The sequence below is a fragment of the Camellia sinensis genome, chromosome 3, assembly GCF_055761805.1.
Source record: "Camellia sinensis isolate YWXY chromosome 3, ASM5576180v1, whole genome shotgun sequence".
NCBI lineage: Eukaryota > Viridiplantae > Streptophyta > Magnoliopsida > Ericales > Theaceae > Camellia > Camellia sinensis.
In genome coordinates this window covers 43,398,803-43,425,877 of record NC_138963.1, presented here as the reverse complement: position 1 = coordinate 43,425,877, position 27,075 = coordinate 43,398,803, and the positions used below count along the sequence as shown (strand labels likewise).

The 27,075-nt window shown below is 32.6% G+C and overlaps 1 protein-coding gene across 1 annotated transcript; it reads left to right on the top strand.

Moving 5' to 3' along the window:
* Positions 1-8,148: 8,148 nt before the first annotated feature.
* LOC114269852 (E3 ubiquitin-protein ligase RSL1) lies at positions 8,149-23,654 on the top strand. Its single transcript, XM_082919637.1, has 3 exons — positions 8,149-9,055; positions 20,780-21,549; positions 23,238-23,654. The coding sequence occupies exons 1-3, from the start codon at positions 8,291-8,293 to the stop codon at positions 23,437-23,439; spliced, it is 1,737 nt and encodes a 578-aa protein (XP_082775763.1). The 5' UTR covers positions 8,149-8,290; the 3' UTR covers positions 23,440-23,654.
* The last annotated feature ends 3,421 nt before the right edge of the window (positions 23,655-27,075 follow it).

Here is a 27,075-nt window from a genome sequence, read left to right as displayed (position 1 = left end):
GCAAAATGTAGCTTCTTTACTCATTGGAGAGAAGAGATTGTTTGGACCAGTGTTTCCAATTAAGGGTATATACCATCAGCAAGGTAATAACCCATATTATAACTGTGTCCATTTATAGTGTAATGGATAGGAGGAGCTTTACCTTAGGTAAGATTAGAAAACAAGGATGATCGATCCAACACATTCAAGTCATTGTGTGATCCAAGCATTCCAAAAAATGCATGTCAAATCCACAAGTCTTAAAAAGCTACTGCTTCAAAAATGATGGTTGGCTTTTTCTTATGGCCTATGTATTGACCTTGTCATGCCTTTGGACAATTTTTTCACTCCCAATGCATATAATCTAAACTTCCCAACATTCCTGAAAACCCACAAACCTCTCCAATAGCAAGTAATCTAGCAATATCTATTGTTGTTGGAGATCTCAGGTATTCTGGTCCAAATATTTCAATTATTGAATTATAAAAGAGTTGCAAACTTTCAATTGCAGTGCTTTCCTCAATATGGCATTCAAAATTCGCAGATACAGAGAACGACGTATTCGAAAACGTCTCTGAAATATTGCAAGTGAATAAATTAGATTTGCTGCAAAATAATCTGCGAACAATCGCTCATGACCTTTCCATTTATCGCGACGTATGTAATTATGTCTTACAACAAAACCACATCTTTTCTTTGATCTATCAGTTGATTGCAGAATCTGAATCATATTAGCATTATTTATCTCATAAATCTCCAAAAGTGTGATCATTTTTTCATCATCAGACTCATCATCAGAGGAAAAAGGAAGAAGAAGAGAATGAAAATGAAGTGAACATGTAAGAATTTGAGATACTCATTATGCTATGTTTTTAGTTATGGTTGATGGCAGATATAACGAACCTCTTGTTTGGTATATAGTACATGGATGAATATGTTTTATATCAGTGTTTGGAAGGAAATCATTATTGAAGGCCAAAAAAAAAGAAAAAAATTTAATGGAGGGAAAAAGAAATGGGAAATGAAATTGAGGAAAAAAAAAATCCAGTTGCTTGTTCGGTTGACCGGTTGGTCGTCCCGGCAGACGTTTCCTTTCTTTTGATGAAAACTACAGTACAACCATTGGAGCGACTCATATCAAATTGAGAAACTCGTCATTTTTTTTACTCAAATTTGATGAAAAAAATAATGAACCGTTGGACATGCTCTAAAAGGTCATGCTTATTGAAAAATTAATTCCATTACCATTCACTTACAAGTTATACCATGATTTATTATGTACTATTTGTGAAGATACCGTACATGTTAAACTCTTCATTTTTATATTATTTTTGTGTGTGATAAAAATAACTTTTAAAAAATTTATAAATATATTTTTTAGGCTTATTTTTAAAAGAAAAAATTATTGAAAAATGTAATTTAACAATTGTCTAAGACATTAGGTCTAATGAATATTTTTTTATTGGTGGGAGGTCCACCATTTGTGAAATAATTTGGTAAGAAATATTTTTATTATTTTAGAGGATATCTTATTTCTAATTTTGTCCCTTATCTATCTATTGAATTTTTTAACTATCTATTTAATTTTTTTGATCATCTGTTCAAATATTTTTTTATCTATTTAATTTTTTGACTATCTTTTTAATTTTTTCTCTTTATTTGTTCAAATATCTGTCCAAATTTTATTATCTATTCAATTTTTTCCTTATTTTTTTAAATATCTATCCAAATTTTATTATTTGTTCATTTTTTTCCTTAACTATGTAAATCTATTTGTCTTCGTCTCCCTATCTGTCAAAAATTGAATCTCTTTGTTCTTATCTTTTGAAACTCTATCTGTTGAAAATTTGTGTCAAAACTTTTTTTACTTATCTGTTTCAATCAACAACAACAACACCAACAAAGAAAGAAAAAATAGATAATCAGAACAAGCCAACTATTTTTTTTTTTTTAAAAAGGCTTTTTAGTATGCCTATCTTTCTCTATTTATATGATCTATTCAAATTCAACACAGATCTTATCTGTTTGTTTGTTCTATCTGTTCATTAACAACAACTACAATACCAAAAAAAAAAAAAAATTACTTCTGAAATCCATAGATCCAGATCTACATATCTCAAATTCAAAAAATAGATCTGTTTGCTTTTTGAACCAAAAACAATACTAGATAGATCTGTTCAAACCAAAAAAAAATAGAACAAGGCAAAGTACTAATTAACGCTTCAAACATGAACCAGTCCTGATAGATTCTGGTGTTCTTTTGAACATGAATTGATCGGACATGATGTGATCTCCATTGCAATTTGAAGATGAAAAGTAATATAGTAGTGGTGGTGGTGATTAAATTTGAACTCAAAACTCTGATCGAGTTTGAAACCCTAGGATTGTGGTTAAGACGTGATCTCCAATCGTCATTCTCTGTTGATTATCTTCATTTTCAGTACCTAATCCACTACCAACGGAGAGATATGTAGATACAAGTGAAGACGGATGTAGTGCTGATGGATTTGATGAATGCCGGTTAATCTTACGATGGATCTAATAGTCATGGATCAAAATAAAGCCTCTAAGAAATCAAGATCATTGGTTACCATTAGGCCAGAGAGGAGAGAGAGAGTATGTGTGGCAAAGAGAGGGGGTTGAGGTTTGGTGGTTGCCGCCATCGTCTGTTGCAACGGCAAAATGAGAAGAAGAAGAAACCCTAGATCTAAGATATGTGAGAGGTGAGAAAAGAGAGGAAAAGAGAGAAATAGGGGTTGTTTAGTGTTTGGTTTGGGAAATAATATATATATATATATATATACGTAGGTAGTTTGGTCATTTTACAAGAACTTGTTCTTATGGATAAAGTATTTTAGAGTGTGCACTTTTGTGCAAAGAAAATTCAAAATTAAATTTATGGACCGAGTGCCCTTTTTTAAATAGCTTATAATTTATTTATTTTTATAGAAAAATAAGTTCTCAAAATTCAACCACACTAATTTATTATTGGGTTAACTACAATAAGACCCCCTAACTATCAACGAGTATTATTTTACCGCTCATCTATAAATTTATACATTTTGTCCATTTTTTTTTTAAGTCTCCCACGGTATCCCCAGGTTTTTTGGACCCAGGACTAATCCGCCGAGAAAGCTGCCAGGCGCATATGCGGGGTCTTCTCCCAAGGGGGTTTGCTGCATCCACAAAGGCTCGAACTTGACACCTTTGCTTAAGCGACCCATGTCCCTTTCCACTTGGACCAACCCCCATTGGTTACATTTTGACCATTTCAATTAAGAAAATGTATCACTTTTGCCCATTTTAGAATACCTTAAAAAGAAGTATAATTGTACGATTTTATAATTGAGGGGGTGAATATGTACAGATTTAAAGTTGAGGGGTTTTTGGTGTAATTAACTTTTATTATTTGAAAAAATTTAAATTATTTTTATTAAAAATGTTGGATATAGATATGCTAATAAAAATGAAGAAAAAAAATCATTATGAAAGATATGTTAATTTATATTTGAACCAAATAAAATTTTGGATTTTTTTTATAGATTTTTAGCCTTATAACAAAATAAATGTCAAATTTTTAATTTTTTCAATTTAAATCTTAATCTTTTAAATTTTTTTTAATTTAAACAATTTGACTATTTTGTTAAGTAAAATTGATCCAAAATGGGTATTTTAGTTATTATATTCAATGAAGATGTATGGAAAAATGTCTAAAATATTATTATTTTTTATTGAATTTAATAATTAAAATATTTTTTTTTGTCAATTTTACTTAAAAATTAAAAAAATATTTTAAATTAAAAGATTATTTTATTACAAAAATCAAATCTTGACATTAGTTGGTTCTAATTTTCTGAATTCAATTTTTTGAAAATTGAGATTTTTATTTTTCTTGTTTTTATTTTTTTATTTTTAGTTAATTTTTTAAAATTTTAAGCAAATTTTTACTTTTTAGATACATCTAACCTAAATATACCTAAAAAGTAAAATATTTGTAAAAAAATATTTTAAAAAATCAATAAATATATAAGAATACGAAAATGTACTAAATTTATATATATATATATATATATATATTATATTTTTGGGATTTGGCAATTTTTTTAAATATTTTTTTCACAAAGGTTATACTTTTTAATTATATTTATATTAAGTGTATTTAAAGATTAAAAAAATTAGTTAAAATATTTTTAAAAAAAATTACTAAAAAAAATAAATAACTTAATTTTTAAAAAATTAAAACCAAATAAAGAATATTATTTTTAAAAATTTCTCCTTAATTTTTTTAGAGTCCTCCAAAGCTACACAATTATTGGTTGGTTTAGTAACGCTACATAACTAATTAATATAATTTATCATATCTTTTCACATTTTTTAATTTTTCAAAATAAATTCGTGAATTTCATACCGTCAGACCATCACGTGAAGTGCGCAAAGCCCAACCGATAATTTGTCCGCATAACAGCCATCTACAATTTTTTTTTTTTTTATTGTTGAATAATATTACATGTACCAATTAATATACTAATGTATTAATATTAGTTATGACATTATTATTAATCATACTTATTATATAAATTATAAATACTAAATTTTTTTTAAATTATGTTACATCATCAATTAATATATTAATTAGTGTATTAATTAGTAACTATAGCATTATTTATTTATTTTTTGATTCGCATGGAAACTTAAAAAAATGCTATGGTCCCAAATTTTAGGATTTGGAGGGACTATTGTATCCGCACAGTAGTCACTGTTATGTAATAAAACAGGTTCATATTAAGATTCATTTCAATAATCTGAATCGTTCACATTTTATAATATATTAAGAAAAATATGTTTGTAAAAAATCAAGTTAATTGGATATTGTTTACTTATTCATTCACTCATATTTGTATTTACAAAAATAAATAATAATTGTGATTTAAAATATTAAAATAAATACAAATGTGAGTGAATGAAAGAATTAATGATATCTGATTAACTTGATGTTTTGCAAATTTATTTTACTTGATATATTTTAAAATATAAATTGTTTGAATTATCAAAATGAGCCCCAAAATAAGCTCATTTGGCTGCACAACAGCAACCCGAAGTACCAAATTTTATAGGTGTATGGTCCACAAAAATATAGACCATATATCTATATAAAGACATTTAATTATTTATTTGATAGAAAATTTAAGCTTTGTTTGGTTTTAGATTTTTGGCTAACAAAAAAAAAAAAAAACCAAATTGGCTACATGAGTCAATAAGACAAAATATTACATCCAAATCAGAATTATTATACTTTTTTTTCATAAAAATTAAAAAAAAAATTGAAAAATCAAATCAAATAAGGTTAAAAAGGTCCAATTAAAACAATTTCAATATAAAAAAGCGAACCAAAAAAACCAATGCCAAACGAAGATTTACACTATGTTTGTATTGATTGATTTGGAGAAAAAAAAAAGAAAAAAAGAAATGGAGAGATATGTATTTTTCTTACTTGTTTGGATAACTTAAGTAGAGAGAAATAAAAAGAAACGAAGAGAAATCTATTTTTTTTACAATCCTCATTTTTAATCTCTCCAAAAGTGGAGAAATTGAGAGAGAGAAAAAAAACAGATTCTTATATTTTCATAATACCAAATTTGTCCCTATGAAAATAAAAGAAATAAAATGATTAACAAAATATAAAAAAATTATTTTAAGAATTATAACACAATCTTCTTTTCTCTTATGAAATCTAACCAAATAAGAAAGAAATAAATCAGAATCATTTCTTTTCTTTTATGTTTTACTTATCTAAATAAGAATAAGAAAAAATCACATTCTTTTTTTTTTCCCCCTTATAATTAGGGCTGTTCAAAAATTCGTTCCAACCGATAATCCAAACTGAACCAGACCAAACCCTACTGTTTGGTTCGGTTCTATTAAGAACCAATTCGGTTTCGGTTTAAAAAATATGAGAACTATAAAAACGGTTCGGTTAATGAATTTTATAAAAAACACATGGTTCGAACCAAATTTTGAAATATATATATATATATAATATCAAGTTTTATTTTTATTAATTGATTTTTTATAATTTTAATGATATTATGATGATATAGATATGTAATGTTGAGTAATGCCTTAATATTATTAGTTTTTATCGTGAGTTAAATATAATTAGTTTGAGTAATTATTTTGCTAATATTAACAATTTATTCTTGTAAATAAAATTTTTTAGAACCGTGAACCAAATCGAAACCGGTTCTGGTCCGATTTTACAAGTGTAATAGTCTGGTCTGATTCTCAAAATCACAGAACCGTTAAGATCAGTTCGATTCTTGGATTTTCTCAAAATCAAACCAATCCAGACCATGTACACCTCTACTTATAACTTAATTATAACTTAAGTAATCATTTTTTTTACTTATTCTATTAAAACAAACTATCTTAGTATTTTTTTAACTTTTTACGAAAAATATATAAAACAATAAAGAAAATGATGTGATACTTATTAGGGGTGAGCAGCGGATATACCGATCCGTCAAAACCGACCGAACCGAACCAATCCACCGCATTTTGGACGGATGTGTGATGATAAGCAGACGGTTGCGGATTAATTTTCTCCAATTCGCCAATCTGGTGGACGGATGGCGGATTTGATATTCCTTTAGCCACAACCGAACCGCCAAACCGCAAGCACCCCTAGTAATTTATAAGACTGTGTGTTTTCAGTTTGTTTAAATATATTCTATATGTGTTTTCAATTAAAAAAGAGTTTAAATATTCTGTTGAAAAAAAAAATTCAACTTGAATATTTTTTTTGAATTGAAAAAAATAAACGTATTATTTATATATATCTTTTGGTTTTTAAATCTATCTCTAAAAATAATAAATAGAAAATATGATATATGCTGGTTGGTTTTTGTTTTCAAAAATAGATATAGATGTAACAATACAGAGACATACAATATCTACTACTGCTCTGTTCATAATTTTGGTGGTTTGAATTGTTTTTATATTTTAAGAACCGCATATTGTAATACTTTATGTAGATGAGGTATATTGTGATTGTAATATGTGGATGAAGCATGCACTGATTGTGATATTATAAAGTTTCAAACTTTCTTGCTTTGGATGAGACGTGCAGTAATTGTAATATTTTTTCAAGGAAAAATGTTTGGTGGCCACAAATTCTGTGGCTAAAACGGCTTGAAACTGTCAAAACGACATCGTTTTGTACTCAAAACGATGTCGTTTGGGGTGTTTTGAGCCATTTGAGCCACAGAATTTGTGGCCCCTAGCATTGTTGTTTTTTAAGTCATTGGCTGCAATACTCTTTTTTTTTTTTTTTTTTTTTAAGGAAGCGCACAAGTTGAATTATGTTAAAAATTTATAAAATTTTAAACCGTAAAACTGATTCGCATCCATCTGTCATTTTTTGGAGGAAGCGCACAAGTTGAATTATGTTAAAAATTTATAAAATTTTAAACCGTCAAACTGATTCACATTCATCTGTCAAACTCTCAATCCACATCCGTCAAATTGACGGATAAATATAAATTAATTTTTTTCAATCTACTAATCTGACAGGTGGATGACAAATTGAAAGTTCAGACCGACGTCACCCCTAATACTTACAGTCGCTTTTTAATTTTTTTTTTGGGATTAAAGCAGAAGGTGTTGCCAAACGAGAAGCTACCAAATAGTGGTGCTGTTTGGTGTAGCTGTTAAAATAAATTATAGATTATAGCTTAACAGATTATAGATTATGACTTTAATCAGAAGTTGTTAATTTGTTTGGTATAGCTGTTAGATTATAGATTTAAGTTGCTGAGTAGCGTTTGTTAAATAAGTTGTGAAATAGTTTTTTCAATTAATTTTTATTTTTTATTATTCACTATTTGTCTATTTTTTTCATAAAAAATAATAATAATATTTTATAGTCCATTTGAATCTTTTTCTATTTTTAAAAAAATAAAAAATAAAAAAATTTAAGAGTATAACCGTGAATTAACATGTCCACAGTAGAAGCTGATAATCAGAAACAAACAGCTTATCAAAATCAACTTTTTTGACTTAAAATAAGTTGTTAGAATCAGAAGATATTTGAAATAAATTTAACTAAACAATTCAAAATAACTTTTTAAAAGCTAAAAACCATAAATTAGATCAAAAAAGCTCCACCAAACGCCCGAAGTGTTAGGATACTAGCATTGCCTGGAAACTTAACCAACCAATACGCGTCACTCTCAATCACACGCGTTCACACTCTCCCGCATCTCACCTATACGCATTCACTCTCCCTCAGAGACACCAATCTCTGGAATCGACAATGGCGACGACGACGACCACTACTACTACAACTCCGGCCGAACCAGACGACGACCTCCACCTCATCGCCGCCGAGCAACGCTGCGAGCTCATGGCCGCGCAAGTCCTCGAGTCCGACCTCGACCTGGCTTTCCGACTCCAAATCCAGGAAGCCATCACCGCCTCTCTTTCCCTCCAACCTTCCTCCGCCTCCGCCTCCGCCTCCGCCTCCGCCTCCGCTCCTCCACCTCAATTGATCACTAACGACGATGAAGACAAAGTCTTCAACTTTTCTTCTCTCCAGACCGAAGAGCTGGAGAAATTCGAGCGCGAATGTCGCGATCGCATAATCACGGAGGCCGAGATGAAGAAAGCGAAAAATGATCTCTTCCGCCGAATCCACGACTACAAAGTCGCTTCCGAGATTGAGCTCATGCCGGAGGACGAGTGGGAAGAGTTCGGCGAGAATTTCGAGCGGCCCTTCGGGGAGGGCTCGTCGAAAGGAGGCGCGAATGCGGCAGCTTCCGAGACTTTTAGGGTTTATTTCAAGGGTTTGGTGAGCGAGGAGAGAGTCAGTGGTTCGAATGTCTCGTTGGCTGGGATTGGAGTCGCGATTTGCGATTCCAGAGACGAATTGATTTTCGAGTTGAGGAAGCCTCTGATTGGGAATGGGAAGAATCGTCAGGCTGCCGAGGCCAAGGCTTTGATTGAAGGCTTAAATTCGGCCATTGCTTTGGATTTGAAGAGGATCGTGTTTTTCTGCGACTGCTATCCCCTCTACCAATTTGTGAGTTTTCATTTGCATTTTTTCCCCCTTATGATTATTGTTTCAAGTTATGGATGTTAAAAAAACATGCTGCATTATCTATGGAGATGTGTTTTTGGATAATTTTGGCCCTGAATTTATTGCTCAATAACTAAATGATTTGAGTTTAGGTCGTGTAAAACCTTTCTTCTATATATATAGCTATATGTGGCGCTGTGTGCTTCTTTATAAGACTTGACATTGTGGAGCATCTTGATATCAAGGCCTAAGATCAGTTGGGAAAGAGTGGTTAATAAGGGTATACCCAATCAATGACGAGACAAGCAATACCTCCATTTTTAGTGCAATTAGGCCATGTTTGTTTGGGTGGACATGAGCTTGGGATTGAATTAATAGTCCAATAAAATTATTAATCCGATATTTGGTTAAACAATTGAAGTACGGATTAATTATTTTAAACTTGACTATTAGTTAAGATAGGATATATAATCCAACGGATTGGTAGTCCTAGGACTATCAGTCATGAGAATACTAATCCAGTCCGCTCAAACAAACATGGCCTTAGAGTTTTGAGCAACAACTTTTTCCTTGAGGTTTGTGAACACTTGCTTGCACCCAAACCCCTTCTAGTTTTGAAATGGATAGGAACTTCCAATGCCGTCACACACCATATGGGAATCGATGGAAAATAGAGGAATTCAAAAATAAATAAAAGAAAAAAGGAGAGAGATGGCAAAAATGACTTCTCAAAAACACCACTCACTCCTAGCCTAATCCCCTTTCTTCTCCTTTTCAATTGTCTCGCACCGAATTTCCATTTTCACTGTCTAGCAAAATCACCAATCCATCACCAAGGGGAATTTCAGTGGAAAATGCCTTCCACTCACCCTCTCATTTTTCAATACCATGACACCATTTCTCTTCACTTATATTTGGAGAAGTTGAAGGTGCCACTTTAATTGGTTTCTCTGTGGGAAAGAGGAAGACACAGAGAGCACAGTTGGGAGAGCATAGACAGTGTTTTGGAGAAGTTGAAAGTGCCATTTTTACTGGTTACTTTGTGGGAAAGAGGAAGACACAGAGAGCACAGTTGGGAAAGCATGGATGGTGTTTTGGGAAAGTGACAAACCGCGTGTTCTTTAGGTTGGACCTACTAAATAATTTCTCAAATTCTAGGGTTGTTGATGAACAAAGAGGCGCTTGCCATGGATTTATACAAAAAAGAAAATTAGAAAAAAGAAAAAAAAAAAAGAAGAGGCGTTTGCTATGGGGAGGGAAGTGGCTTGTGTAGGCAACACATTCCAGGTGAGTAGGATAGGTGGGGACACCAACTGTTGGATGGGTCACTTGTAGGACAAGTTGTATGATCTGCCTTTTCAAATTTCAAAAAGGAGCTTTGGTGGGAGGGGAGCCAAAGAAGTGATGGATGGGGGGCTGCATCCTGGAGAGACACATGGGCGTAGTGGATGTGTATGTAGCTATTTATTCTTGAAGTGGAGGACAATTTCCAAATGTATATACTTTCATTAACTTGTAAATTTACTTTTTCCAGCAAACTTTAAGCGGAGAGGACAAAGAAAGAGCAATTTTTTTTCTTCTTGTTGGTGTGGGTTTGTGGGGACGGATGATGAGCTGCACAGATTTTCTTTCATTCATTCATAAAGAAAGACCTTATGCCAATCTGTACAATATAGTAGAAGTTTATAATATAAGAGTGTAAAGCTGCTTCTTGGTGATGATTCCGTGATGCTCATACTGTCATCGTTTTTTGCCCAATATGCCTTCACACTTTTGTGTGTAATATATATTTTTTTTATATTCTATTTTAGTGATGCTGAAGCATCTTTTACTTTTTTGGTGCTGTGGAAGCATGCTAGCTACTGTATTTTGGGTTGTTTTAATGTATCATTCTTTCAAACCACCATTTTTTTGGCTCAACCCCATCTTGGTATTTATAGTCACCTGAACAAGTGCTTTTTTTGACTTATGCATTAGTTTTTTCAAAATAATACTTAATCAATAATACTATATACTCAAATTTTTTATTCTGGATTTTATCCAGAAACATCAATGTGTGGGTTGGATTCATTCTGTACATAGACTTCACAATACAACAATTAAATCTCAACCACACTTCATTCATGGTATTTTTCTTGACAAATTTTTTAGGTACATAGAATTTTCTATAATCAATAGTGGCACTAGTGGAGCATTGATTTGCAATCCTTGTGATGGAGCATTTGAAATAGCTAATTAAGCTGTGAGGGCAGCTTTTAAAGCTATCTGCAGATAAATAATGGAAGAAATGATGGCTGATTTTTGTGTATTTGTACTGGGAGGAGTATGTAGTGTTGTTTTTATTCATGCAATAATTTGAGAACAAGTGCTTTTTTTTAAAGTTTTACTGGTGAATTGATTTTCAAGAATTTGGGAATGGGATATGGTCATATATTGCTGATATATTTTTTGCCTTTTCTCTTTAACTGAACTAGAAGGCTATGCATACATGATGCTTGTACAGAAATAATGGTTGTAACCGTGGAAAAAATATTGATGTAGATGAAAGGGAATTTTTTTTTTTTCAAGAAATCAAAATTTGAAATAAAAAATCTGAACAGTTACATAGTTTCAGAACTCAACCAAACAGGGCCTTTATGTTTGGGATTTCGCAACAAATTATGCATATACAATGCTTTGTTAGGCCCCGTTTGTTTTGGGGTGTAATGGATGGGAGGAAATTAGGATGGAGGTTGGGTTATTTAGTGTTGTGTTTGTTTGTAGAGTTGAGAAAGGGATTAGGATGGAGGAGGGGATTAAGATGGAGGTTGGAAAGGGGATTGGGATGGAGGAGGTGGAGGTGGAGGTGGAGGTGGAGGTGGAGATGGAGGTGGTATTAGAAAAATAGTGAGGAGATTAGAAATTTTTTTATTTGTTACATATTGGGAATTTTTTTTTAAACATTAATGTTTAATTTTTTATATTTTTTTATTTGTTTTATTATTTTATATAAAAATAATTTAACAATTCCTACACTAACAACTATCATCAAAACAAACACAATTTTACTTAATCCCTCACTACGAATCCCCTTACTATGAATCTCCTCCATTCTACCTCTAAAAACAAACGGGGCCTTATATGTATATGTTTGCCTTATAAAAAAATTCATGTTCCTAAAGAAATAATAGAAGGGACAAGTATTTTGATGATGTAAAAAATACCATCAGATCAATTACAAGGATTAAACACATATACACGGGGAGAAACCAACCTTGTTAAGTAGCTCCAAGATTGTTATAGTGTTCTTTTTGGTTCACCAACTACACATGCTGCTTCATCAATGACAATCACTGCTCTATATTATTACTAGGGTTTCATAGTTTTTAAAAGATGAGGATAAAGAGGAGAAAATGTATGTCTCCTACAGTTTCAGAATTGTAGCAAGAAATGACTCCACAGTGATCAATTTTAGAGAAATTTTAGGTGATTATGGAGAGAGAAAATTGGTGGCCTACTAATGAGGTAAAGTCCATCCTGTCTTCCCTCCTTATTTCTTGTTGACTTGGATATCAAATAATGTGTATGCCAGATGGGCATAGTTCTGCAAAATGATTGGTTAATTACACCGCATTAGTTTGATGACATGGTGTAACTGTGATACTTCTCTCATAGAGGAGGAGGTGCAGTTGATGCTCATTCATCATTCATGACAATTTTTTAGTTTGCTTTGTTCTCTAGCTTTGTTGAGACTGGTTCTTTTCACCTCCTTAGAGACTTGATGATGTAAAACATAGTAGGAAAAGGGGGAGAAGAACACAAAACGGCCACAACCTTAACACACTTTTAACATTATTAAACCCAATCTAAATAACACAAAGCAAAGCCTAATATTTATAGGCCAAAAGCCCTAATTTAATTAGTTAGGAAACTAGATCTTGTCATTATTTGGAAACATAATCAAATATCCTAAGCAAATATTTATTTAAATGCTAACTAAATAATACTACTGCTAATAATAAAAGTCTACCAATTATATTTATTGGACCAAAAAGCCTTCAGTCCACACTGGACCCACAGGCTTCATACTAGGCTTCCAAAGCATATAACATGCCTCTAGCTAGTGAAGTGTTGTACCATCAATTCTCCTCTGTTAAATAAGGCTCGATTCTGCCAAGTTAGGAGCATGTCCAAGTATCCCATCTGAAAGAGAAACACGCTGAATCAACGGAATTTTTCTTTAATTTAATGGCTCTGAAATTGGTGATGTGAGTAAGAGTGTATTTCTTTGCGTCATCAATAAAAGAAAGAATTGGTACATCCAATACATACAGCGTCATAGTCCCATGTACAACCCAAAAGAATATGACAGAGGTTAAGAGGTAGAACATCACATATTGCCGCCTCTTTGAGCTTGCCCATGTTGAATGTCACATGGTATACTTATCAATATTAGGTTTGGTATTGGTAATTCATGCCATGTGATAAGCTCAGGATGTGGCTCCACTTTCAAACCAAATTTCTTCACAGCATCTCCAGATTCAATATTGGTGCAGCTTCCCATATCAATCACTAGAGAGCACACTTGATCAACACAAGGTCACCCTTGTATGAAATTTTTTTCCCTCTTTGTAGCTTTTTGGGTTCCTTTATTTCTTGTTTAGTAGAAGCCAACAAATGTCAAATAATGCCAAATAGTCAAAGAGATCATCATCAGACTTGGGAACATAGATTTTTTTATACAAAGGATATATGTCACCTGAACATGAGAATTGACTAAAAAACGTGCAATTTGTGACTCAATCATGCAACTGTGGATCAGTTGCTTCAAATAGTTGCATTGTCTTAGAAGGAAAGAGTTAAACTTTACATTATAATTTTTTTTGTTAATTTGTGCTCATCCCTTTTTGAGCATTATGTTAATTTTTGTGTTTTGGGTATATCAAATTTAATTGAAGCCACCAAGTTGAATGCGTGTAGTTTGCTTTTAGAAGGAAGTTACTAGCCAAATTGTTAAACTTTGGAGTCATGACACTGTGAGCAGAGGGTTTTGTCCAGTGTTAAGGCCATTGTTTATCCCCATAGTTGAGTTCCAATCCCAACTACAACACCCCGTGCCCCTTAAATCTCACTACCTCTATTCTTAGGTATCAAAAAAAGAAGTCACGATAATGTGAACCATATACCTTTGAGCTATCAAAAGGCTACGATATATATGCCTACCTGGCTTGGGCTTTGGCCCCTCTGTGCTTAATATGTTTGTTGTGGTTGGAGTGAAAACGGCGTATTTTTCAAGAAATTGCTCATTCGGCTTTTTGGTTAGAAGATAGGTTTTTGAGAGTCTTGTGTGGTTAGGTGTCAGGGCGTATGGATCCTGATTTATTTACCTTTTTAGATTTCCTTAATGATGTAATTGGCTAATGTTCTTTTTTGGGGGTGTCTTTTTGTATTCTTTAGCATCTTCTTGATGCTATTCTTCAATAAATTTTATTTATCAAAAAAATAAAAAATCTTAGAGGCAACCATTTTATTAAGTCTACGGTTTTATTGCAAGATGACCGGCATTTAAAGACGAATCAACACTAATTACATACATATGAATTTGGAAGTTCTTCAATGTTGGGGATTTTCAAACATCAAATTTTCGATGGGTGCAAGGGTACTTAATGAGGTTTTTGGTTGGATTTTTGTTGTTTGGGTCCTTGTTTGCTATTTCATCCTTTGTGCAACAATTGTTGGTCCTCTTGCTCATCTCATAACCTCAACCCTATAAAGCATGGGTACTTTGAAAAACATGCCGTACCCGTACTGGGTACTTACTGGCGTATGGTACCTCATATGGTACTTCTGCATACGTACCGGGTACACGAATCACGCACCCAAATTTTTTTTTTTAATTTTTGCCGTACCCAGACGTACCTAGTATATACCTAAGTCGTACTATACCTCAGTTGAAATAATATTTTCTTCTACTACAGAGATAAAATTCTTTTCACTAGATTTCTTTTTTATTTTTAGTTTTATGCTTAGCATGATTTTAAAATTAAACTATGGTTTGTAAATTATTTAATATATTGACATTTAATTTTGATATATACCATTACTTTTGGCATTAAATGTTAATATAGGTTGGATCTTAACAAATTAAACTATTTAATTAATTTTTACATTACTTTAAATTAAAAATAAATATTTTTTTTACAAGCGTTCCAAGCCGTACCCGTATCCTACTTTTTTTGAATTTTATCGTATCGATGTACTTGTATCATACCAGTACCGGTACTCGTACCCGTATTCGTACTTCATAGCCTCAACCTTTGGGGTTAGCTATATGGATTCCTTTCCTCCAATTGGTTGTATTCAATTTTATGCCCTCAGTTAAGTTTAAGCTAGTCATATCCTATGTTACATGGACTCAGCACAAGTGTCAGATACAGATACGTGTCCAAGAGTCATATTCTCCCATTTTTTTAATTATAGGATTCAGGGACTTAGCTAAAAAATTTGATATGTGTACGGAAATATGAAATATAATGTATCTATTAGATAATTAATCAATTAATAAATATTTATGATTCCCAATTGCCAATAATTTATTGATTAACTAATAATACTTTTTTAATATCACTTATCAATTCATGAATCATGACAATAAGGTATAATTTGGTAACATTTCACTTTTTTTAGTTTACAGAAAACATTAAACACGTTTATGTTTATTTTCGGTAAAACAAAAACAAAAAACATGTTTGTTAGACAAGTTTTTTTAAATTTTGTTTTGAAAGCAAGTGAAAGGGGGTTACGAGAGGTGATTGTTGACTGTTGGAAATGGTGGTTGAAGGTATTTGTTGGCCGTCGAAGGTGTTTGTCGACCGTGGGAGGTGGTGGTCGAAAGTGGTTGGCGGTGGTCGAAGGTGGTTGGCGGTCGTGGGAAGTGATGGTTGAAAGCGGTTGCTGACAGTCAAAGATGGTGTTCGATGGTAGCTGAAGGTAACCATAGAAGGTGGTTGGCGGCTGAGGGAGGTGGTGGTTGGAGATCATTGTCAATGGTATTGATGTGCAATAATGAGTGGCAGTCGGAAAGAGTGGGCGAAAGAAGAAATGAAAATATAAATAAATAAATAAAATGAACAAATGAAACCAATATTTTTTATAAATGAGAGTTTTTGTTTACAATTTTTAAAATTTCTATAAATATAAACTAAAAATTGTAAATATAAATATTACCAAACACGCCCTAAATAATTAGGTTACCTAGTTAACAAATCAATTAATTTTTTTAAGCTTAGTTTTATTTTTATTTATTTTTACTATATTCGCATATTTATTTGAGCAAAGTTAATATATCAATTAAGTAAATTGTATCAATTAATGGTTTGCCTACTCAATTCCACTTCTCTACGCATAATAGCAATGACGTGGATTCTCTCTCTCTCTCTCTTTGTTACATGGACTCGGATACGGGTGTCGGGTGCATATCTAGAGGTCAGACTCATCAAATTTCAAATTTAAGGATAGTCATATTTTTATATTTTTAATCTATTATGTGAGATAAAATAGTACTATATGTAACATACAACGTCAAAAAGGTATTTTATAACAATTACAGAACACATGTTACATATAAGGTAGTGTTAATTATACATATATGCGAATACCCAATGGAAAGTATCGGATACATATCCCATGCCCTTGTCCGAGTGTCGGGTGTCTGACACGGGTATTTGATTTAGTTTAAAGAGTCTATGTAACACAACTCTCTCTTTCTCTCTCTCTCTCATATTTTCACAAGGTGATAGGACTTGATACTCACTCTCTCCGTCTCTCCGTCTACCCTCTCTTTTGTTGCAGTTTCACATAAACCCTAACTTTGCTACCTCTCAAATCAAAGCCTCTCTCTCAAATAGAACAGTCAGATCTGATTGATTCTTCAAACCCTATCTCTCAAATGGTCGAATTTTTGATCGAACTCAAATCTAATTAAATTTTGATGCCAACTCTGATCAAGAACTTCAACATCATCACCGACCGGCATTGATCGAACTTCATTTCTGAGCCATAAACTCACAGGTCGAACTTCTCTGTAAGGTACGCACACCTTCCTCTTTGAGTTGGCCGTGTCCGAGCGAGATCGAACTGATCTAGATTCCACACCCACACTCGTAGCATGTAGTGTTGACACGAATACTCCCCCCCAAAACAGCCGAGTTCATGTAACGCAGATCATATCTTTTTGTATCTGCTCAACATGAATTCCCCTAGGCTTTCTTTTATTTTGTTTCACCCTCCGCATTGATCAAATCACCCCTCTTTACAAGCTGGTTAATGGTCTATGAAGCTGATCTGTAATCATACCATCTCAATCATTTTTCCATCGTCTCATCTTGAAGTTGTGCTATTTTAACTTCCTTCTAATAGATTGATTTCTTAACGTCCTTTGTTGTAACAATACTCATCTATATTAATGTTTTCATTTCAATTACACTCATTTTTAGAACATGTTTTTTCTTTACCTCTCAACATTCAAAACCATACATCATAACAGGTATCATAGCAGTCCCATAAAATTTTCTGTCCAACTTTATAGGAATCCTACGATCACACAACACTCCTAATGCAGTCCTGCAGTTCATTCATCTCTCCCTAAATCTATGGATCATACCCTTCTCAATCAATCTCTATGTATAATTGACCCAAAATATTAAAATAATCACTCTTAGGTATCTCATGCCCATCAAGTTTTGTTCAACCATTATCCCTATTTGTACTTTTTCTAAAGCTACCCTTCATATTCTTGCTTAGTCATGCTTCACCTAAAGTGTTTAGTTTCTAAAATATCTCTTCATAATTCTAGCGTAAAAGTTTACTCATTCTCCTGTTTATCAACTAACCTAAATCGTCTGTAAACAACATATATCAAGGGATATCCTCTTGAATATTCCTAATAAATTTATTCATAACTAATGCAAAAAAGGTAAATACTTGGTGTTGGTCATTCATGTATTGTAAATTCACTTGTTTCTCCCCCTACAATTCTTCTTACACTAGTCACAAGTCCATTGTACATGTCTTTACACTAGTCATGACACGAGTCCATCGTGCATGTCTTTCAATACATCAATTTGTCTAAACCAGTGCTCGTTTCTTCTGGAAAACTCTCTACATTATTTTTCTAGGGACCCTATCATATGTTTTTTTCTAAATTAGGTACACCGTGTGGAAATTTTTGTTCTTTTTTCTTTATTTTCACATTAAATGCCTAAGTAGAAAAATAGTTTCCATAGTAAATCTCCTATACATGAAAACCAAATTGATTTTTTGAAACCGTTGTCTTGTCTTATGTTTTCATCTCTTCAATGCCTAATACCACGATAATTAGTGTAGCTTTGAATATGTCGTTCTTGTTTGTTAGAAAGAAATAATGTACTTTTTCTCCATTCATTAGACATTTTCTTAAAATTCAAAATCTTATAAAACAAATTAGTAAACTAATTGTCCCTTCATCACCCAAACACTTCCAAACTTCAATGGGTATTTCCCTCTGTTCTTACAACTTTTCCCACTTTCATCTTCCTCATAGCATTCTTTACCTTTGTTAATCTGATCTTGTGAAAGAATTTCTAATTAATATTACTACTAGATTTATTTAATTCTCCCAAACACAAGTTTCTTGAGTGGTTTTCATTATATACTTTTCCAATTAACTTCTCCACCATTTCTTGATCTCATATTTCCTTAACTATCACTCTTTAATCTTCTCTGTTAATGCACTTGACATAGTCCGGGTCTCTATTTTCTCTCTCTCTCTTATTTTGACAAGTTTATATATATATATATATAAGTTAAGATAAAGATCATCTTAAACCTTTAATTTAACCTGCTTGAATGCTTCCTTAGCTTTGGTCTTAGTAACTTTATATCGTACAAAAATTTTGTTATTCCTACATGTGCAGAAAACTTTGTGACGAACTCCTTTTGTTTTGATTGCTTTTTGAACCTCTTCAATTAACCACCAAGTTTCTTTATATGGTTAACCCATTCCCCTCAGATTCTTCAAGGCTCTTTTTTGCTACTTCTTTAATACAACAGTCATCTCACACCACATAGAATTAGTTTCTTCATTTTTAGTCCATTTTCCTTAATCAATTTGTTCTTAAAGAGTGCTAAAATTTCCCCTTTTAATCTCTACCATCTAATTTGTGGGTGCCTACACGCTTACTTATCCTCTTTTATATTTCCTAATTCATACATCTACTATTGTTAACATATTTTGTGTAGTGTGGCTCTCCTACTATTTCTTTGTAATCCTTACATATTCCTTTATCAACTCTCCTCATAAGAAATAAATCTATTTGGCTAATATTGGTTTCATGTTTAAATGTTATTATGACATTGGCTGTTTTAGTAGCTTTTTGGCTTTTTTTAGAATCTAAAAAAGCTAATTTGTTTGGGAAATTACTAAAAAAGTTGCTTTTTGGCTTTTTTAGTGACAATTCTCCGAACAGTTTCACTAATATAATTATCTTTTTTTAATTTGTACCATTTCTTATTTTAAATTTTTATCTACAATTATTCCTTTCCATTCATATGTTTCTCTTTTCAAGATACCAGAATTTATTTATTGCTCAGTCAATTTTCCTAGATTTCCCCCCATCTTAGTTTCTTATAAACAAATAATATTGATTCTTCTTGTAATCATAGTATTTACTAGTTCCATCCCTTTACCAATTAATGTTCATGTGTATCAAGTTCCTTAGCATTTTCTTGTTTGGATTAGCTTCTTACCCACCCTCGTCCATTAAAGCAAGGGAACCCTTGCTTACTTCTCATCACATCCGGGAGTCTTTGTGGTGTACTTCGCTTGGGGAGGATGCCTAGCTTATCCATTGCATCATGTTGTTATAAAGTTTGAAATTTTTGGTTCACCCTTCAACTCATTTCTCCGTTGATTTTGAGTGTTGTGAGCCCTATTTCTCATTTTGTGTTTGTTAGGGGCCCTTCCTCTATTTCAATATTGAAAGGGAGGAGATACTAGAACTTGATTTCCAACATTGTGTTTTGGTTTCTATGTAAGGCTAAATTCGTTCATATTGATGGTTTGAAAGAAAGTTATCTTGTCTTTCTCGGTTTCTTGTAGCTCCTTTTTATTCTTTTTTCTTTTGGGTATGTGGTATTCACTGTAAGTGCACCAAAATTTGGGTGCAACCCAAGACACAAGAAGCTTATAACAACATCCTAGTCAAAAAACTGGAACCCTGTATGTAATCTGCAGTGCGCGAAATGAGAATAGAAGATGAATCTATTTTTTTTCTTTTTGATAAATAATAGAAGATGATTCTGTTTTTCTGTTGTCCAACTAACAATGAACTCAAAAACTTCTCTGCAAATTTTTTTCTCGACTCTAATTGCCCATAACTCTCTTTTATGACAATTTTATGGTGAAGTAGTATTTTTAAGTTTTAGAATTTCTGTATCAATGGTCAAATTGTGCTTATAATGATCCTTAATTTCTCCTTTCCCTTCAGATTTATTTTGTGATTTTATATTATTATATTAATATACTTGCTCTGCCTTTTTCTAAATAAAGGTTCAGAGCATTTTTATTGGAAAGCTGGGTATTTGCCTGTCTTTTGTGTGATTCTCTCGTCATCTTTGGACTGTTTACAATGTTTCAGCAACGTATGCTTTGTGCCATCGTACTGGAACCAGTTATAAATACGAGATAACAAACTGTATTGGTCAATGCAGGTTATTGGTCGATGGCCACCCAAGCAACGGAAGATTGCAACATTAGTTAGCCAGGTGACCCTACTTCAAAAAAAATTTGTGTACTCTGCCCCATCTCTTGTAGCCCGGAATGATATGAAATTTGCATTCAAGCTTGCGCGAGAGGCAATAGTTTCTCAGGTCAACAGGCCTTCTGAATCTAGTTCTGCCAAGAACATGCACGAGACTTGTGTAATTTGTTTAGAGGACGTGGATGTTGGTCAGATGTTTGCAGTTGATGGTTGTTTGCATCGTTATTGCTTTTCTTGTATGAAACAGCATGTAGAAGTGAAGTTGCTTCATGGAATGTTGCCCAAATGCCCTCACGAAGGCTGTAATTCTGAACTGAAAATCGAGAGCTGCAGAAAATTTTTGACTCGTAAATTAATTGAGATTATGAACCAGCGCATTAAGGAAGCTTCCATTCCAGCCACTGAGAAAATTTATTGCCCATATCCCAAGTGCTCAGCCTTAATGTCGAAAAGTGAGGTTTTGGAATATTCGCAGTTGACATTACTCGTTCAACAATCCGGAGTCAGGAAATGCACAAAATGTCAAGGCCTCTTCTGTATCAATTGCAAAGTTCCATGGCATACCAAGAAGAGCTGCCTTGACTACAAAAGGGAAAATCCATTTCCCCCTGTAGAGGATGCAAAGCTGAAGACTCTTGCAGATCGGAACCTGTGGCGTCAATGTGTAAAGTGCAACCATATGATTGAACTTGCTGCGGGGTGCTACCATATGACTTGCAGGTGCATGATTTCTTTCCAGTTATTTATAATTTTTTTTATATTTAAAAAGGAGTAAATTTGAGTATCTTCCCAACTTTTGCAGAATAAGATTGTATTTATGGCTTCAATATCAGATCATAGCTGTTATTTATGGTAGCACTTCTATACGGCTAATTATTTATGCATCTGAACCTTATTGATTATTTCACGAATCCATTGAATAGCCATGCTGTGCATGCGACATTCATCCTTCCAGCATCTATTTAATACGGAGAATCCAGCTATATATTTTGTTTTAGTTAGAAACTCACTAAGGCTATCTTTTGATGTATTCCTTCATAACTATGTTGACCCATGTACAATCATTGGTTTTGATCTTTTAGCTAATACTCAAGATAATCATGCTTATAAATATTTACAGTTACCACAGTCGGTTTTGATCTTTCTTCTGAAAACCATACACCCTAGTCTACTTTCTAATTTGGTTTTATGCGTTGATTTTTTAAATTTTTTCTTAGGCCTCATTTGGGAACATGCTTTTTTAGTAACTTTTTGGCTTTTTCGCTAAAATATGATGGAAAAAAAACAAGTATGTTTGGGATTACTTTTTGATTTTTTTGAAAAGATGTGCAAAAAGTAGAGAGAAAAAGGAATCTTTGACTTTTTGGTATAGGTTGTTGGCTTTTTGATTTTTTTAATGACTTTTTAACTTTTTGGCTAAAATCACCACTTGCCAAACGAGGCTTTAGTAATCCTGCACTATTGTTGTTGATTATGTGCCCGAATTTGCAAGAGTTTGTGGCTTTAATAGCTTATTTATGTGTCTTTGTAGTTAATTTGATTTCACAGCGACTTGTTCACCTGTTAAATTGCCTGGTAAATGGAAATTACCATGTGTTCCCATCACGAGGTCATGGTTTGGTGATCTATTTCATTCTTTCAGTTTCCGTCTTCATGGAGTTTGGGAGCTGCGTGGATTCACAGGTTCTGGTTGTTGCTTCAATGAGAGATTAATTGCATATGCTTTATTTTGTGTAGCAGGAAACAAACCTTACATGATTACTAAGAAGTTGACCATTGGACCAAGGTTGCATGGTGTAGTTAATCCAATATTAACTGACCAAAGATGATCTCACATGGTTAACTCCATCAAAATTTAGGTCACAACTCATTAGAAGAGGGAGAGGAGAGAGGGCCATTTCTTTGCTCTATTACTTGTTGATTCTGCTTCCAGCAATTTTTTGACCAATTATTCCATGTTCATCAATTTGCATGAATTGGTAAATTGTTGGTTAAATGTTTCTCCTTTTTTTCTTTTAATTGTGCTTTGAGATTAGGGGAGGGGTTGGACTTAAATACACGTGGCAATTGATGCCATTACTGTTTCTTTCCCACCGGATTCAATTTTCCAGGAAATAATGTAGTAGTATATTCTGTTTTAGTTGCCAAATTGTTCAATGTTGGTTTCCATGAGAAAATGCTGCGAAAATCTGAAACAATGAAGGAATTCATTTTAGGGTTGTTTTATTAGTTGATTTTGTTGTAGGAGTTCACTGTTTAGTTAACCCTCAATTGTCTTCCTCATCTCATCTTCATCATGGGTACTTCAGAAATTAAATTGTTAGGAAGGAAAAAAAGAACCATGTTACAGTTTCCGTTATCATATTTGCACACCTTTTGTATCTAATAGGTGAGCTTGATTTTTGTAGGTGTGGTTTTGAGTTTTGCTATACTTGTGGAGCTGAGTGGAAGAACAAGGCAGCGACGTGCTCATGTCCGCTCTGGGACGAGGATAATATATTGTATGATGATGAGGATGAGGATGAGGATGAGGATGATGAAGATGAGGATGATGATGAAGAGGAGGATTACGATGACTACTATGACACTGAGTCAGATGATTATTATTGACAGCTCACCAAGTATGGTTCGATGCTCACTGCAGCTGGGAATCTTGGGTGGTCGAAGAATATAGATCACATGTAATTACCCCGTTGCCCCTTTCACTCTTGTTTCCCAATTACCCAAACTTTTTTTTTTCTTTTGGTGCCAAAACCTTCTAGATTAACTCTTTGGTGTCTGGTGAAGATTTGGTAGTTATTATATAATATAGCATTTTGTGTATATATCATTTCTTTCTCCATTCCATCCCTTCCCAATCTCCTGCCTCCTTGTGGCAAGATCTATTTAAATGTTTGTTTGCACACTAGGCTTTCAATCCCCCCTTCTTGGGTTGGTGCACTAGGTGTTTTTTTAATTCAAATTTTTTTTTTTAATTACTGGATGTTCGGACCAATTTGTGTAACTAGTGTATAAATTGACTTATATCTCAAATTATGTTAAAGCGTGTATCATGTTTTTCACTTAACGTTAAAAAATACGTTGTTTTCTGTAAGTGTTTAAGAAATGTGATTAGCAATCATGCTTTAACATAATTTGATAAATAAGTTTGTCGCACACTAATCATTTAATTTCACAATAAATATACATATACAGGTCAGGGAAGAGGGATGATTAACAATCTGAATTCCTAATCCCCTGGCTTTATGTTGGAATTAGCCATGGAATTTTTTTACCTTAGTTTTTTGTTTTTGTTTTGTTTTGGTTTGGGGTGTTTGTTTTTTTTTTTTATTTTTTGACAAAATAGTAGAGATTCATTCATAAAACAAATCATGGAAATTAGCCAACTACAAACTATAATGTTGTACATGTGTGTGTAAAATTAAGAATTTACCCAAAAATAATTCTTAAATTTCATTGGCTGGGTAAGAATGATTTTGGCTGAAATTGTAATCCAATTTAAGCTCAAAGTTGTTTCTATGATGTCGTCCATCACTTGATAACTTATTGAGGTTGTATGACTGAATTATATTTATGCTCTCTTCTTGACAATATGAAAGTCATCTCTTAAATTTGTAAAACTTTAATCTATGTTGCTAAACATAGGCATGAATATTTTTTGATCAAATAAATAAAACCCTTTCAATAATAATTACAAAATATAATTAATAAAATAAATAATTCTTTATAAATTTTACAATAAATTTGTTTAACTAGATGAATAATTTAAATTTTTTACTCCAAATAATCATGTAAAAAAATAGAAGAAGAAGAAGAAGAGAGTAAATAAAAGCAAAAATTGTTTTTATGACAAGTCCCACATTTTCATGCAACAACTATACACTCATGTTTCCTTTTTAAAAAATTTACACTTTCCTTTTATTTTTGTAAATACAATGATATTATGCAAAATGTAGTTCACTTCTCATCTCTTATAAATGATTTTTTTATTTTATTTTTTATTTTTTATTTTTTTTGTAATACAAAAATTGACAATTCACCAAAGCCCTTAGCTAAAATATTAAATTTAATTAAAAATATTATTTACCCTAAAATTTCATCTCTTTTAACTTTATATTTTCAAGAAAATAACATGTCATTGTACCTCTAAAAAAATAATTACAGATCAATGATAAATTTTATTAATATTAATAATTAAAGTCATAAATTTTTTAATTAATTGATAATTAATTTTTAAAAGTACAATAAATTATAAGTTTTTCTATATTTCTCAACATAAAACATTATACAAATATATTATTAGCCTATTATTTTTAATGAGAGCTTTTTTGATAAATCCCCTTCCTAAGAATTTTATACCATAAAATCCAAACATTTTTTTATTATCCCATTAGATCTCATTCAATGTAATAGGACCAAAGAGCCCCTCAAGCCTCTCTCACGTTTCTGTATGTTTGAATTGAAACATAGAATCAGTTAAGCAATGATCTCGTCGGATATATCTCCCCATTCAAAATCCCAAACCCTAGGTCATCAATCCCCAACATTCCATCTCTCCCATCGTCTCATCATCTCTGCTCTGTTCTTCACTATAATCACAGTCGATCACCAAAATCCGACATCGTCACATCGTTTTATCGTCCCATCTGTTGCAATCCAAACCTCAGTAGCACTGTGAAGCCCATCATTGCCGCGTGGTGATTACTGCCAATTCGTTGGAAACCGCCATTGTTGCATCGTCTTATCGCCGCATCATTGGCAACGCAAGCGTCACAAACACCGTGAATCCCATCGTATTGTCGCTCTTATTACCCATTGTTACTGTTGTTTCACCAGAATCACCACCATCTCATTGTCTCATTTGTGTCAACCCAAATCATCAAAAATGGTGAAAAAACGTAAGTGTTCATCACAAATCTTATATACAAACTGTAATCCTCTGTTTTTTTTTTTTTTTTTTTTTTTAAATTTCAACTGTCAACCAAATTTATTAATCCAATTTGTGCAATGTGTGAAGTTCATACTATTGTTGTTATTCCCATTGTTGTTTAATTGTTGTTATTGACACTAATAGTCGTTGAATGTGAAACCCTCACCCCCAAAAAAAATTGCAATAACAACTTGTATGTTAATAGTAGTAAACATTCACATGGAGAAAAAATGTGGACCAACACAGTTGTTTCCATTGTGGAGTTGTTGTATGATACTCATATGTGAACATTCAGACTATTCTTGGCCCTAATATTGTTGTTGTTGATACTATTGAACATTCACATGAACAAAGAATCGTGGTCGAACTTTTGTTATTTCCATGTGAACTTTAATGTTTTAAAATGTATTTCAATTTTGATGTTGCACTGTAACAGTGGCATTGCATGACTATAATAAGTATACGCATTGTCATCTATATTAAAAGTGTGAATGTTCATAATATAATTTGATATGTTGGGTTAGCATTTGACAAATGTGGAAGCTCATGTAAATGTCCTATTCAAATTGAATGTCGTAGTCAATATGTTGGGCCAAGCCAAATATTGCAGATGTTATTCTTTTGTTATTTTTTTTTTGATCATGTGAATGTCCTATTCAAATTGCACCAATATGAACTTCCACTCATATCTCCTGTTTCTATGCATACAATGTGTGTAATTTCATATTGTTATTGTTTTTGCCCCTAATATTGTTGTTGTTAACAATAGTAAACATGCGCATGCAAACAAAGAATCATAATCTAACTTGCTTGTGTGAGATGTTGTTGTTAGATATAATTATGTTGTAAATATTCATAATATGTGTAAATTAATTAGACACTTTGTGAATATTCACCACTGTGTTCAGAGGAAACATATCAGTTTTGTTATTCCATGTTTGAAACTGCATTTCAATTTTGAGGTTGAACTATAACATTGGCATTGCATGATTGTAATGAGTTTGTGCATTGGCATCGAAAGTAGTAATGAGAATGTTCACAACATAAATTGATCTGTTTTGGTTAACATTAGCATGTTCTTAAATGTTTTTCATGGTTGTATCAACACACAATGATCTTTACACACACACTGTGCACACTGTGTTTATGCTATGACAGTGGAACTCCACATCCATGGATAGATGTGAATATGCATATCAGTCTGTTAACCCAGATGTTGACATTCACATATGTGCACCGTTGTGAATATTTACATCCACCAACTATCACTGTAAACATCATTATGTTGAATGTTCATATAACTGATGTTGTTGGCA

Bases quoted from the DNA above. Each gene is read 5' to 3' on its own strand.
- LOC114269852 (XM_082919637.1), top strand. From the start codon at position 8,291: ATGGCGACGACGACGACCACTACTACTACAACTCCGGCCGAACCAGAC. The intron at 9,056-20,779 runs GTGAGTTTTCAT...TGGTCAATGCAG, and splicing joins GCTATCCCCTCTACCAATTT to GTTATTGGTCGATGGCCACC. The intron at 21,550-23,237 runs GTGCATGATTTC...TGATTTTTGTAG, and splicing joins TGCTACCATATGACTTGCAG to GTGTGGTTTTGAGTTTTGCT.